This window comes from Mytilus edulis, chromosome 12, assembly GCF_963676685.1.
Source record: "Mytilus edulis chromosome 12, xbMytEdul2.2, whole genome shotgun sequence".
NCBI lineage: Eukaryota > Metazoa > Mollusca > Bivalvia > Mytilida > Mytilidae > Mytilus > Mytilus edulis.
The window spans coordinates 54,714,402-54,730,679 of NC_092355.1; the positions used below are offsets into that span (position 1 = coordinate 54,714,402).

General features: G+C 29.0%; 1 protein-coding gene across 11 annotated transcripts in view; it reads right to left on the reverse strand.

The window, feature by feature from the left end:
• Nucleotides 1-16,278, reverse strand: part of LOC139498830 (coiled-coil domain-containing protein 60-like) — a 44,457-nt gene that overhangs the window by 17,344 nt on the left and 10,835 nt on the right. For 7 of the 11 annotated variants that reach the window (XM_071287400.1, XM_071287402.1, XM_071287396.1 and 4 more), the window contains exons 3-11: nt 9,038-9,124; nt 6,749-6,825; nt 5,769-5,838; nt 4,894-5,024; nt 3,848-3,877; nt 2,412-2,519; nt 1,641-1,805; nt 1,145-1,255; nt 344-437 (exon numbers count right to left, since the gene is read on the reverse strand). In XM_071287400.1, the coding sequence (XP_071143501.1) occupies nt 344-437; nt 1,145-1,255; nt 1,641-1,805; nt 2,412-2,519; nt 3,848-3,877; nt 4,894-5,024; nt 5,769-5,838; nt 6,749-6,825; nt 9,038-9,124 (873 nt within the window). The remainder of the gene's footprint in view (nt 1-343; nt 438-1,144; nt 1,256-1,640; nt 1,806-2,411; nt 2,520-3,847; nt 3,878-4,893; nt 5,025-5,768; nt 5,839-6,748; nt 6,826-9,037; nt 9,125-16,278) is intronic. The other 4 variants (XM_071287403.1, XM_071287401.1, XM_071287399.1 and 1 more) reach the window with 1 other exon arrangement.

Sequence of the window (16,278 nt, forward strand, 5' to 3'; positions counted from 1 at the left end):
CGCAGACGACGACATCATACCATTATACGATCCCGTGAAATCAGTTTTTTGTGAGTTTCACATGAATTTTTAAAATAGAGTAATTCAAATAACATCTTAATTTTCAAATTTAATCAAAATCATGATAAATATCAATTTTTTTCTTTTGGAAATTTAATGTGAAATTCTTGTGAAAAATTTCACATCAGATTCATGTGAATCTCAATTCACGTGAAATTCACATGAAAATTTTCACATGAATTTCATGTATAAGCTTGTTTGATGTGAATCTCAAGAGAAATTTTTCATGTGAGTATCATGAGAATTTCATGTGAGCAAATTTTGCCTGTGTAGTGATACATACATGTCCATCTTGATCTCTGAATTTTTTCCAGTCTTTATCTATTTCTTTGTCTCTAATGGCAACATCCTCCAGTGTAGGAACACCTCCTATATTACTGCAATAAATAAAATTATAAACATAAATTTCTGTTTTGTTTGTAGACCTTAAAAGCAGAAAAGGATTGTTTGAACAATGCTACCAAAAGAAGTTATTTGAGAAAATAGTCTAACCATGAGAAGTCAAATTTTTTATACCATTTCTCTATTCAATATCTATTTTGTCCAATATTCTCTGTATGTATATTCTAACACTATTATTTTCCTATTTTTAATTTATTTTGCCTTTTTTTTGCCTTTTATTTTTAATTCTTTTTCTTTTTGCTCCTTGTTCTGCACTTTTTGCCCTAAAAAAACTTATTATATATTATTTATTCTGGTATCACCTAAGTTGGACAAAGGTATACAGAAAAACACATTAGTTTACATTACATTGCATATATGTACATTTGTTGAGGAAGCGTTAAATATGAGTTTTTTTACAACGGTATGATCAGTATAGCCAACAGGCCAACTAGGCAGACAAATTCAACACAAAGTTTATATCAAATTGTAAGATGTTATTAATATATTAAACATGCAGATCACAAATTTGCATTTTCATTTGTTAAAATTATATTTGTACATTTGTGATTGAGTGTCGTTGGTTGCTTAAGCCGAATTAGCACAAAAAGGCTATATCAAGGCGATGTTCATTTGTGTGTATGGAGTAAAATTCGTGTTGATTTATTTAGTGACTTTTTCCTTGTTAAAGTACTTTACTTACATTAATTTCCAGCAAGACATAATAGGTGTCATTTTTATTCCAGAGTCGTCACAGTTTCTCATCGCTTCTAATATCCAATGTAAAGCACAAAGCTGTCTGAATAAAGCATCACTGAAATACAGAAAAATATTATTTCCTTAAGGACATTTATTTATGTGCTTGTTACTTTTGTTTTGTCAGATATATAATAAATCAAACTGAATACTGTAAATTCAGAAATTATTGCGTGCCTTTATTATTGCGCTTTTGTCATTTTAGACTAAAATGCGTTTTTAATTTTTGCTATATTTAGAAAAATCCTGTTTAATTCATATAATTCATATAAAATAATTTCAAAATGCAATTTTTAAATGATTGCGATTATAACCCTGTCGCATAAATTTCTAAAATAAAAATTTGATTTATCTTAGATTGAAGTTTAGATCGAACAAGAATAGATAAAAAGTTACAACTGTTTCCCTGTCTAGTTCAAGATGCACTGTAAGCAAAGACAAACCTGGGACCAGTCTTTTCTTTGACTTCCTCCATGATATTGACAAAATGTGGTGTATATGGTCTTGGTATTTTCTGTTTCTTCTTCTTTGTGCTGGCAGATGTAGCTGGCCGTGACATGGGGATGATGGCTTTGTTAAAAGGTGATGAGGTGACATCTTCCCTAAAACTATAAATACAATCAATCATAATACATTGTTCACTGATCTGTGTTACAATTGAAAATAAAATCAAAAATAGAAAATTTCAATTTATTTTTCAGAGTTCGCGAAATCTTTTTTTCCCTGGTGGTACTTGAAGAAAATCTGCTGGTCCTCACTACTAATTCTTTTGAAAAATACTAAAATTGTGTCAGTCCTATGCAAAATTTTGGTGGTTAAATCCTGAGGACCACCACTTTTCGCTAACTCTGATTTTAATCAGACATGATATTTAAAAACTTCAAAATGTGCTACCAAATTATATCTTGAATTACCAGAACAGGAAAAGGAAATGAATGTTATATTATATTGAATGCACTATTATACATTTTCAATATTAATTATCCTAAGGCAGATTGACACTTTTAAATTATCAAGGCATTTTAAGAGTACACATCTGTAAATTTAAAAAAAAAATACATTGATTTTATTGGTTGCTGTCTCTTTAATGTGTACTCACAATCTCTTTCTAGCTTTTTTTTTTATAAGAATAAAAAGAATAATAATAGAAGAATGTGTTTATTAATGTGACACTGGTAAAATATTCTTCAAAAGTCATATTTTTTAATGCTAACCTGACAGAAGAAGACACAGTTTTGTCTCTTGGTTCAGGTGATTCGGCATCTGAGGCTGCGTCATCATCAATGTCCTCATCTGTATCCTTACCATCTCCATTCATAAAACTGTAATTTAATCATATTTATGTAAAAGGTTATATATTGTGGATCAGTTTATTTTCCAACCAATTGTTGTTGATTTACAATTTTTTTTAATTTAGGACGAATTAAATTTTAATGGAAACTTGATTTTGTTATTTTTAACAAATATTTGCCACACGAAGTGAGTTGAATCTGAAACAGGGTAGGATTTGTTGCACAGATTTTTTATTGTCCGAAGAGCATGGCACTTTAAAAATGTAAAACACACAAGAAAAATACCTCATTTCAATCAGACTGCTGCATATTTATACATACATATAGCCAAACATAGAACCCTTGGGTTGTGGTCAAAAATCAGATTCAGAAGTAAAATCAAAGAATTTCAAAAGTATTTAAATAGAATACAAGAAATTTATTTGAAAATTTAAAGATTTCTTTTTTAGATTTGTCCAACATATATATGTTCCAAACTAAATTAAGCATAAAATGGTAGTAAAAAGCATCAATTAGAATATATATATACATATGTAAAAAATTAAATCCAAATTTCTTTAGATTCAGAATAATCAAGCTTAAAAAACTTCACCCAAGCAAAAATTCAACAGTATTAAAAACTACTACATCAACATACAAAATATGATCACATTTTTCAAAAACATTGTGTAAAAACATAACAATATAATATTCTGGCAAGTAAAACTTCAGCATCACTCACATAAATATATACATATACGTTGATCCACACACGTTAAATCCAGGATTAATCTTTACTGAGAGTATGAAAGGATCTTTTGTAAATAAAATTAAGAAAAGTGTTGAGATGATTTAAGGATGGAATTTTATAAAGTTTCAGAATAAGAAAAAAATTGGCATGAGTCTTGAAAAAAAATATAACAAAAGATATTGATATTAACTACTTTTTAAAATTGTACAATTTTGTAATATTAATGTTTAGTGAAAGACACATTTCTATTGTGGAAGATTGCATGTTGACTTCAAGACATGTTTTGTGTACCCAATATCCTCTTTCACTTTTCCATGGCTGGATTATCTCCCTTAGCTCCTGAATATTTCTGATGTTATTCATTTGTTTCACATCATTTTCATGATTTTAAGTCATCCTGGATTTGTTTAAAAAACAAAACCTATATTCACAGACCAAATTTAAAGTTCACAAAACACCCCTTTCTGATAAGTTTAGCAACAACAAAAAAATTGACATTTTACTCATTTTTTTTTTCTTTCATTTTTCGTTATTTAATTTCAAATTGTATAGAATAAAAATAGAAAATAATTTTTTTTGTGAACTTTAAATTGGCTCATATTTGCTCACACTAGCTGGTGACTTTTACCTTAAACTTATAGTTGGTACATCAGCATCACTGTCATGGAAATGTTAATTCACATATATTCATAAATGATGTGTATTGAATTGAAAGCTCTAACTCATTATAAACATGCATGACTGTTTGTATTTCAAATTTATGTTATTCATTATAACTGATTAATGATTATTACATATAAAATATATAAAATACCGGTAGTTCATGCTTTCTTTTCATAACCTTTCATGCACACCTTTCATTAAGTGTAGTAAAATGCATAACCTTTAATGTACATTTTTCTATTATGTGTACCTATAGCTAGTAACATGCATTAAAAAGTTTTAAAATAATGAAATTACAGATAAATTATACCAGTGTATCCTTAATGAAGGAAATTTAAGCTTGGTTGCTGATCAGGTGCACCATAAATTCTTCATTTGCTAAATATAGAATTAACCTGATAGATCAGATTGTTTAAGCATTTTTTCAGTAACTATTCAGAAACTTAATCAGTAAATTTTTTAAATAACAGTTGTTTTCTTTCAATAGGTAGTAAACAAAAAGAAATACTAATTTCATGGTCTATTTAGCAAGCAAGGAAACTTAATTAAAAATGAAAAAGCTGTAAGCATGGTAAGGCCATCCTTATCAAATTCCTTGTGTTTCTGTTGCCTACCTATACCTTGTAGAGTTTGATTGGTAGGTAGGACATTTTATTTTGGAAAACAACATATCAAGTTACATGTTTTAAACAGGAAAATGATGTTAGAGCACTAAAATTTGTTTATTTGTTTAAAATTTGTTTATTTGTTTAAAAATTAAAATGATTAATTTCATAATTTTTTTTCAAGTAAGATTCTTTTTTGGTTAAACCTGGAGAGGGAAAAGACAAAAAGTTGTACTGCATTTTGTATACACGTCTCAAATGCAAGATCATTAACATGGATAAAGGATCTATTTAAATAAGACTGATCATCCTTGATTAAACTATGAGAGAAATAGATGCAAAGTTGTCGTTTTTGATTTTGTAGGGTTGTGTTATGCGTTTTTTCTCAATTTAATATTCTACATACTTTGATAATTCAACCTCGTCTATTAATTCATCATCTGTTTCTTCATCACTGGAACTCTCCTGTTTTGGAGGTTGCCACTCGGTTTTCCGTCTTTCTAATTTTAGACGTTCAGCTTCTTCAATGGCTGCTTCCTAAAACAGAATAAAAACAGTAATGTCACAGTAAAAATGAGATATACATGTATGACTAAAACAAATTCTACTTTCCTAAAATTGTTTTGAAAGAAAGAAAAACAAAATCCCCATACTAAAATCCATCTTTAATACGATAAATTATTAGAAGTCAATCTTTTGACGAACAGTACCTGTAGCCTGTAATTCAGTGGTTGTCACTGATTGCTGTGTAACATATCTGTTTTTTGTTCATTATTCCGAAATTATAAATTTGGCAGTTAGTTTTCTAGTTTAAATTGTTTTACACTTGTCATTTTGGGACCTTTAATTTTATAGCTGACTATGCGATATGGGTTTTTCTCATCGTTAAATGCCTGTATTGAAGACCTAAAGTTGTTAATTAATGTTTCACTTAGTCTCTTGTTGAGAGTTGTCTCATTGGCAATCATACCGCATATTCTTATTTTTTATTAAAAAAGAAGTATTCAATGAACAACATTTTTTGAAACTTTTACTTATTTTGCTGTCATTTAATGACTTAAAATCAAATAATTAAAAAAATCAGTATGGATTACAAAAAGATGTCCTTTTAACAAGATAAAACACTCATGAATTGAAAATCAATCAACCTGTTTTACACTGAAAGAAAAGAATCTGAATATCAATAGAGAAACAAAAACCTCTTGATTCATTCAGACAACAAATTGGAAAGTTCTAAAATCCAGAATATTATGTCTGACAAAAAGATAAATGTCCACCAACCTTAGAAGTTTGTTCTTGTTTAATAATATCAAATAATCCATGACCAAGTCTGACATTCCTGATAACATGCCTGAAAAAAAGGTATAAATTAACTTGTTTTAAATAGATTATACATTGAAAAAAAAACCCTTTGGACAACAGTTGTCATTACTTCTACTACTTGGTATTTTTTCGACAATTTTTTATTTTAAGTAAAATGAAAACAGAGTCTAAACTCAATCAAATATTTTTCTTTATTGCCCTTAAACAGTAATTTGTTTACACTGTGTTTAATGCTTCTTTATACCAACTTGGCAATACCAAGGCTGCCATTTTTTATTTGTGGAGGGTGCAGAGTGCAGAGTACACATAGAACTTCTAAACTACTGTTGGAAAACTAGTAATTATTAACAATAATGGTAGTTCTTTTCATTTCAAGTGGTTAATTTTAGTTAATACTTTTTCAGCATAACTAGGTATACTGAGAAAATCTTAAAACATGATTTTCTTCATTCCTGTAGTCAATCTAATTAAAAACCGATCTCTCATCGCTCCTGTTTCTGATATGTCGCGTGGGAGATCTAACGAAACCGGCTTTGAGGTCACATGTGAGTGAACTAAAAGTTATGAATTTATAAAGATATGCAAATGATTTGACGACCTATTAATAAGCCAATCCAAAAAGTTTATGAATTATTTTGACTGACGATTTCGTCGTAAATAAAATGAGTTACATCCCTTTGCCTTACGTTAAACTTCCAAGATCGTGGAAGACTCAATTTCATTGGTCGAAAAAGACACACCTACGAGGTCACTCACATGTGACCTCAAAGCGGGTTTCGTTAGATCTCCCACGCGACATATCAGAAACAGGAGCGATGAGAGATCGGTTTTTAATTAGATTGTCCTGTAGTATATATACATATTCTCCAAGACAATACCATATCATTAAATAATTACTCTCAAAGGGAAATAACTCTTTAACTGAATCTTAATTATACCTATTATGATTGACTTCTTTGTGAATTGTGTGTAAATCTTTTCTTGTTCTTTTTAATCTGAACTGCTGTGTGGATGACTGAAAAAAAAAGTTTCATTATAAACAAAATATCTAAATATTGTAAAACAGAAATTATTGAGATGTTTTTATTATTGCAAAAAAATGCGACCGGGTTATAATCACAATAATTTTAATTCGCATTTTGAAAATTTTTAAAAGAATTAAACAGGATTAAAAATTAAAATCACAATAATAAATGCATGCAATAGTTTCTGAATTTACAGTTTATTAATTCATATATATACTTAACTATGTTAACATTTTACAGGAAGTTTGTTTCCCCAAAGATGGATACCTAAAGAATAAAATCTTATGTGACTCCTGATTAGATGATACAGGGTTGGAATTATTTTAAACTTCAATCAAAGACAATAAGGTTTAAAAATCCAAAAAATAAATTATAGTTTACCATGTCGAAAATATCTTCAATGTATTTACGAAGAATCCATTATAAATAAAGTGCAAATTTTAGACTTTTTAACAAAACTGCTAACTATTTTTAGAAGTTAGTTTATTCTTCAAGAAATAAAATAAATATTAAAATTTCCAAACTATGTTCCATAATTACAATCAAACCTTTAAACAAAATTAACGCAAAATATTTTTTATAGTTTTCCTCTATTTGTGGATTGCTGACGCATCTTCTTTTTACCCAAACTGAACAGTGATATTGTTGGCTTTTTTCAAAATTACCTTTACCCTTTTTTATTGGGAAAATATGCGTCATTTTCATCAAATTGGGAAATTTAAAATAAACCACGAGTTGACTGAAACTTCAATATACAGACCCATTTTCAAGAGTCAAACCCTGCTTTAAAATAAGATCCCATTTTGTCAGTGATGATACATAAATAGACCCTCAAATGTGCACATATAGTAATTTTAGGCAACAAAATTGTTTAAATTAGTGTTTTTCAGTTTGTATTCATGCACAATTAATACTGAGGCTCAGCACTGTTTGGGAAAAAAGTTGTCTTTTTGGGAATAATTTTAAGCCATTTTTTTTTCCAATTGGAATTCTTCTCCAGGGGAAAAAAGCCTTTATTCCTCACTAATTTAAGGCAAACAATATCACTGCTGAAGGAACAGTAAAATGTGATCTTCATACCCAATTACATTTTACAAAACTTTGCTCCACATTGACCATTCAATTGAAAATTAGACATGTGCTTTATTGGTAATAATTTCTGCATCTGTTTTCTGAAACTTTTTATACAATATTGGGTATTGAATTCACTTAAAACATTTATATGTAATCTGACAAGTCAGTTTCTATGACAGAATTTTATAGTTGATACTTTTGTCAGAAAAAAACAATAGGTACAAAGATTCTCTATTGTCTAAAGTCTGGCAAGAAGCCAAATGAGAGTCAAAGTCAATTATTCTGAACTAATTGATTGCATCCGATTGTTCCAAGAAGTATAAACCGATTCTTTATTATTTTATGAGTTTTAACAATTCAGAAATTATCAACGCTGATTTCTATGAAGTGGAAATGGACACCAAAACATAAAGATTTTCCAATCAATTTTCATCCTGTAGTATGAAAAAACATTATTTGAAAACTTATTGAATTATACATTATGAATTCAAGGACCATCAGGACTGAAAAATATATAGCCAGAAATTAAAAATATTGACTCGAAAATGACACACACAAAAAGTAAAAAATGAAATGTACTAAAAGGAAGCTAAGTTTTCCCCCTCTCCAAACAATTTGTATTGAGACTTAATTGACTTAATTAATTATCTTATCAAGTTCAGAGATTTTTCTTTTTTTCGAAATGAAATTCCATTGAACAACACATCATTTTTGAGCATTGTTTCCCTTCTTAAACTGTTATTTTTTTTTTATAAAATCCACAACCTTAACTTGAGGTTGTGGGAGAAAGTTTCAGGAAAAAATCCTAAAAACCTGGAACAACAAATCCTGAAATCCCTAAATCTGAAAGAATCAGTATTTAAAAAAGGTTTAATAAAATACTTCTGTCCTGGAAAAGCTATAAATACAGAATACAGTGTAACCTGTCTAATTCAATACCTGAATATTCCAACATCCTGCTTTAACCGACACATTTTCATGGTTTCAAAATATGCCTATCTTTGCAGAAAAAAACTGAGTTTTCTGACACCCTGCTTAATCTGACATTTTTTTCTGGTCTCCTAGTGTGTCGGATAACACAGCTAACACTGTACTTTGATCCGAAACGATAGACAATAAAATACTTACACTAGAGCCTATGGGTTCTTTCAATTTACTGCTAATTTTTATATCATCTTCATCTGAACTTGAGCTTTTGACCTTTTCTTCTTCTCTCTGTCAATTAAAACACAATTTAATTAATATTAAAATTATAACTGTGCAACACCTTCCACAAAAAAGATGATCCTCCTTCCCCCTTTTGTTAAAAAAAAATCTCCACCTCCTTTTTACCCCTAAAAAATCACAAGTTAGTGAGTATAAATAACATGAATCAATAGCAATCTCACAATAACTAAATTTATTATCAATTTTGATCAAGAATCTGTGTCTATAGGACACAATGACTATAAGTTACAACTTATAAGCACTATCACATTCTCCTTTTTTGTAAACCACAGTGGTTATCATATTGTAATATATATAAATATATATGTTTTTCACTTTTTACAGAATTGTACAAGTGATGTCCGGAAACGCCTTTTTGTTTTTTTCTTTTATTAAATGTCGTTAACGTAAGACGTGTTTTTGTTCATGAGCTAGTCCCAACCCAAAACTTATAATTAAGACGAGACGATATCGTTACAATATTACCAGTAGTTTTGCTTTTATACTTTGTCATAAATAAAGCAGCAATTTTATATTTTAATTGTTTCACATTTGTAAAATATGTTGAATACTTTTATAGCCAACTTAAACATGACTAATGCATGGTTGTTGCTCATTGTTGAAGGTTGTACAGCTTGACCTTTAGATGCTTACATCAACCTGAGTACATCATTTGGCCTTTGATGGATAGTTCTCTCATTGGCAATCATACCACATCTCATTTTATACAGAAAACATAATCCCCAAACTGTCGTAGGGCACAATTGGCACATGACAAATTTCACCACATCCTTTTATCATTATCCAACAGATATTTGATGTTTAAGTTTAGTAATCTGTTTATAACTTTGCTAAAATATAATATTGATCATTGTTGATAAAAGAACTGTAACATTTCTACAAAGAATTTCCATAAACTGCAACAATATATAATGGGATAAAAAGACCTACATAGAAATTTAAATTAAGACTATTCAAAGTACTAGAAAATTTTCTTTACACATATAAATCCTACATCAATATTATTTTGAAATTCTCAGTTTAATTAAATGTTTTTCACAGATAATTTAATTAAAAATTTCCATTGCCTATACAGTTATTGGTCACCATATTTATTAAATCCAAGGAGTTAAATCAATATGGACTTTATTTAGTAGAAAGAATTTTCTAAATACTTATGACTTAAAGTGTATGAAAAGATTTCACTATCAACTGACAGATCTAGATGAATCTCAAATTATGGCTAAAAGAAGGGGGAGGGTAAAAACTGAAGCTGAGCAAACAAACAACGCAATGAATACATGAGCAGTGAAATAAACAACTAATATTTAGAGAATATCATATTGTACATGTACTGATGTTTAAATTTTTAGCCATAAGATGGGTGTGTCTGAAAGTGGGGTGGGTGGGGGTTAATCTTTTCTATATAATCCCCCCCCCCCTCAACTTGTTTTGTTTTGTTTGCCCAATTTTCACCTATTTTACAATGTACATGATGTAATAGAGCTTAATATACATGTTATACATGTTATATGGATGGTTTCTATACTAAACAAAGGTTAAAAGTTTATATATACAATTTTGTACAGGTCACGCTGACAAGGTCTTGAATAATGGATTAAAAACTATACAAGTAGCCATTTAACAAATAATATTTATTCACACTATAATGGGTCGTAGAACTAATCGTCTAACCATGTATACAGATTAATTTAATCTTTTATAATCTTGTATCCTATGTCAAGAGTTATCTGCACCTGGAATCTGATCTCATAATAATGGGGAATAATATTTTATTGTTTTAAATTGCCACTACTTACTAAACGGTATTGGTAATGTCTCAGTATGAACCTAACATTGTCAACAGATTCACGATAAAATCATTTGTAAAAAAGAATGCGTAATTATATTTTACACATTCCAATAATGAATCAAGGTTTACATGTACCGAATTTATATGGATATACATGTACATGTATTTGCATAAACAAATTGGTATTCTACTACTTCAAAATCGTTGATTTATGTCATTTGAATCTTCTGTTGTTTTATGGCTGTTAACATAAAAATCCTAAATCAAGCCAAGTATTTGTTAAAGCTATAGCATTTTTTTATTTTTATTTCTGGCTTGTTGTTTTTTTTAAATTGCCAGACCCAGTTTCACAATGTATGGCAAAAAAACAAAAAACAACTGCCTTCAGAAATTATAATTAGTTTGACTATAAATTTTTTATTTTTTTTTATTGTGGTCCAATGAATTCCTCTCTCTAATACATGTAATACCTCTAAATTTATCTTAATTTGAAATTTTGTATAATAAAATTCTTATTTTTTCGAATGCAAATTTTTATTAAAGTAAAATTTCCAAACAAAAAACAGGAAAAACACTATATTGTACGAGGAAGAAAACAGTTTAACCTGAGCAATCAATCATGACCCTAAACTTTAAAGGATTTTGAATTTTATCTGATGCAAAAAAATCTCAAAAACCAAGTTTTCAAGGACTATATGTATACAAAAGTACAATGTCAAATGAAGAAATTTATAAATGACCTTCACATTTAATTTGCTGTTTTGCATGAAATCTCAACAGCTTTCAAATGTTCACTAATGATCAAAGTTTTGCCAACAAAGCTTTTATAAATTTGGCAATAACCAAATATATGCCATGTAAAGTAAAATCTTTCACTTATTCCTGACAAAATACAAACACAGACAGTCAGATACTAATGTGTTAACGTCAAACTACGTCCATGTGGTATGAAATAAATTTAAATTCTTATGTTTACTAGTTTATCTAATAATGTTATCTTATTTCTGTATAGTTTATAAGTACTATGAAAGTTAAAAGACTTATCTAAGAACTGTCAAATTTATTGTTTGATATTGAAAATATTTGTCAAATGAAATAGGAGATTTGTCACTTTCAAAAGTACATATTTCATGACTGTGTGTTTACATGCTGAAAAATGTAAACATTGAAAGAAAATAAATCTCTTTCATTTATTAGTTTAATACTTTAAAGAATCACTACCGTGTAGATAACAAATGAATTTGAAAAGATAGTAAAACTTAAATAAAATGGCATTTTTTCCCAATTTAATGAACTAAACTCAAATATTGAATTAAATTATTAAAAACCAATTGTCTTGCTATCAATTTCCACTTCAACTCAAAAATTTTGTCCTGATACTTCAAATTTGATTTTGCTTTATTAATTAAGATAATGTGAATTCTAATTAACTTTGTGCTATTTAGATAGTCTTCTCTTCTATAGATTTTGAAGAATTCTCCTTTTACATTGTTTGGAGACTATTTAAGGGGTTCTCATTGGGGGGATCCCGCTTACTGTTTTGTCAGATTCCTGTATTTCGCTTACACTATGTACATAAGCAATTCTCATTTTTTTGTAATTTCCCGGGTCCCACTAGACTTCATTTACCTTTTTCACAGTACAATAATTTGACTTTCAAGTGTCACACTTACAAAAAATTGGCAATCCTGCGTCATGCTTAGACCCCAATGAGACCCACAACACACTTTATAATAGATAGAAAATTAATAACAAAACTTAGAAAGTTCTAGTGACCATAATTTAAATATAGAAAAAGGAAGACATTCTAATATTTCTAGAGAGCAGATATTATGGCCTTAGTTAAATGTAACATATTAGAAGATATGTAAGACTGTAAGACATATATATACATGTATGTAAGACATCTTTCTTAATCTTGTAAATTCACATTTCAATTCAACATGTTCAATAAACAAGGATTTGTGTGTACATGTAGTTTGATTTTTAATAATTTGCATGATTTGTCAGATAGGTATTTTCTACATTTTAAAGTTCACTGTAAATTAAAAACAGACCATTTAGTACATTTGCCTCGACATGCACTTATATAATATACATTGTATCAATTTGGCACAAAACTTTTCATGATCAAAAGTTTCCATTAATCTTCACACAAATTAGTCGAAGTCAGGTAGAGTTCTAAAATTTTCCTTATAATGGCAATTGATCAACAGTTGAAATTAGATTAATAAAACTGATTAGTTGACATTTGATTATCGGCATATTTAAATATTTCATAGACCAACAAGGGTTTAACCTTGCAGATTCGTTAAATGATTAAAATCAAGATTTGGAACCAAAACACCTTTTCAAACAATTTAAGTCTTTGACATTCTAATGATTCTGTAAACATCAAAACAGAAATAAACTGAAATTATATAATATAACTTCAATTAATGAGATTTGTGTAGACTGCAGACTTGCAATATTAATGTATTTAAGGTTTATGTACCCTTCTGTAGCCATTTTTGTACGAATTTTTCAAACCTCAATTGTATCAAAACTAAAGATATAATAAATAATAGAGATAGGCCATTTAGTACATGTTCCAAGGGGAAACTTGATGTAAAGCATTATTTTTTACTGTTTCATTGCATTTGATAGAAAAAGAGGACTTGGTGGCAAATAAATCAAGATTTTTATAGAAAAGTGCAGAACCTTTGGTAAAAATATAAATTTTTATATATGATTTAGAATTTTAGTGCACTAAAATGAAATAAGACATACATTTTAAAGCAAATGTTCTTTTTTTTTTTAGCTAAAGGTTAATTAAATTTAACTAATACACATGATACAGGAATCATAAAAAAATCAATTGAAAGATTATCGAATTGATAGTGCTACAGTCATGACAGTAAAAGTAATTTCCTGGCCAATGCATTATGTTCATTTAGCTGATTTCAAAATTAATTACATTTCATAGAATTTGTACATTACTCTATTCTAATTAGTATGAGTCTGATTTTGTAGATATTTGTCATAAAGGGAGATAACTCCTAAATAACTAATGGATTGAGACTGATTACACATATCTTAGGCCACAGACCACAATTAATTCCTCTATCAGTTCTTTATAACCTTTTGCATCATTAAAAAAATTGCACCATGCACTTTTGTCCAATTTTTTTTGTGTGTAATGTATTGTCCTAGTCCAAATATATATCCAAAATTCAGAAAGATTGAAGCAATCACTTTTACAAATTTAGCCAATACACATCCATACCCCTATTGACAAGTCAAGAGATGTTCCGAAAACTGTAAATATCACATTTTTGCACTTGTCCTAATCACTCATTCCATATCAAAATCAGTTAAAATACAACCTCCAAAAATTTATTTGACCTCTCTTCTTTCATTTCCACCCAAAAAGATTTAAGGAATGAGTGAGGAAAGGAAAGAAAAAAAATTAAGGAAAAATACACTCTAATTAAAAGGAACTATATTCGTGGACAACGAAAAGCGGGGTCATTAATTGTGGTCTTGGGCCTATTAGGGGCCTAAAACTTGACCAATTCTAATAAAACTTGGCATGATTCAAGCTTAGTATATTATAAAACAGGTTACAAAGTTTCAAAGCCATATGATACCAAATAAAAAAAATGTGGCATTTTTTATATCTGAATTTTGGGTGCTGAATTGTGGCGTTGAATTAGAACAATTAAAACTATCAAATTTGAGCTTCTAAAAACCAAAAGATACCAAAACTAACACTTTTTAATGTCTCTATGTATAAGTTAACATCTATTTAAAGCAACAGAAAGCATATTTCATGTATCAGACTTATGCAAAATGGCCAGAAGTTAATTTTATATGAGCCTGTGCCAAAAAATAGAGGTTTTCAATTAGGGTGAGGCCTTATATCAAATGTAATATTTTTCACTTACCACAATTTTCTGAAGTTGTTAAGTTATCAAACAAACTTTAACAGGCTATAAATGTACTTTTGATGGAAATATAAGTTTCAAATAGCATAACGCATGTGGATAAAATGGTCTTTAGCAATGTTATGCTTAAAAAAACAGATTGCCAGTTTAGGCCGTTCCCCACATTTGCATATTTAAAAGCATATAAATGATATGGGAGATGGAGATATACTTCTTTTTGCTAAAATCTGTGCTCAGATATGATAAAACATGGAGCCTGGATGTAACAAGACTGTCACTTTCAACTATATATGCAGACAGTATGGTCTGATGCAAAGTTTATTAACTTTACTGTTTAAAAACTGAATGAAATGTCAGCCTCAAAAGGCCAATATTTAAACCACTAGCTATCCAACAGAAGAAAGTAAAGGTAGTCTGTGAAACAGAAATGGTTAAGCAACCAGTAATAAGTGTTTTTGATGTAGGTTCAGTGCAATCTGTTTTGGAATACAACTTTTAAGTGCATAGAACTTCACATTTCACCTGCTGTGTATACTGACCGTTAGACTTAGACTATTAAAACAGCACATTTTGCACTCTTTTTATGTTTTTATCTACTTTTTTTTGTGTTCAGAGTTCACAAATAAGTTAAACAACTGAAATAAATACCACAAACACAAATAGATATCAGAAAAATACTGTCAGAGAGAAATTAAGCATGCTGTTTTTGAAAAAATAGTGAAAAAAGTGAAAAAGCTACATTTTAGGCATTTAACCTGAAAAGTGACTTTTTCACAAAATTTCTATCAAATGAAAGTGAAAATCATTTCTTCTCATATAGTTTGACAAATCAATACCAATAGATCATTCAGAAAAGATGCCAAAGTAAAAATTCTAAATTTGCTGAAATGCACCTCTTAGGCCACAGACCACAATTAATTCCTCTATCAGTTCTTTATAACCTTTTGCATCATTAAAAAAATTGCACCATGCACTTTTGTCCAATTTTTTTTGTGTGTAATGTATTGTCCTAGTCCAAATATATATCCAAAATTCAGAAAGATTGAAGCAATCACTTTTACAAATTTAGCCAATACACATCCATACCCCTATTGACAAGTCAAGAGATGTTCCGAAAACTGTAAATATCACCTTTTTGCACTTGTCCTAATCACTCATTCCATATCAAAATCAGTTAAAATACAACCTCCAAAAATTTATTTGACCTCTCTTCTTTCATTTCCACCCAAAAAGATTTAAGGAATGAGTGAGGAAAGGAAAGAAAAAAAATTAAGGAAAAATACACTCTAATTAAAAGGAACTATATTCGTGGACAACGAAAAGCGGGGTCATTAATTGTGGTCTTGGGCCTATGTAACAGCTCATCTACATGTACAATGATTTTACATTTAAGTTTTACAATCATCTTAAATTTGATTCTAAAA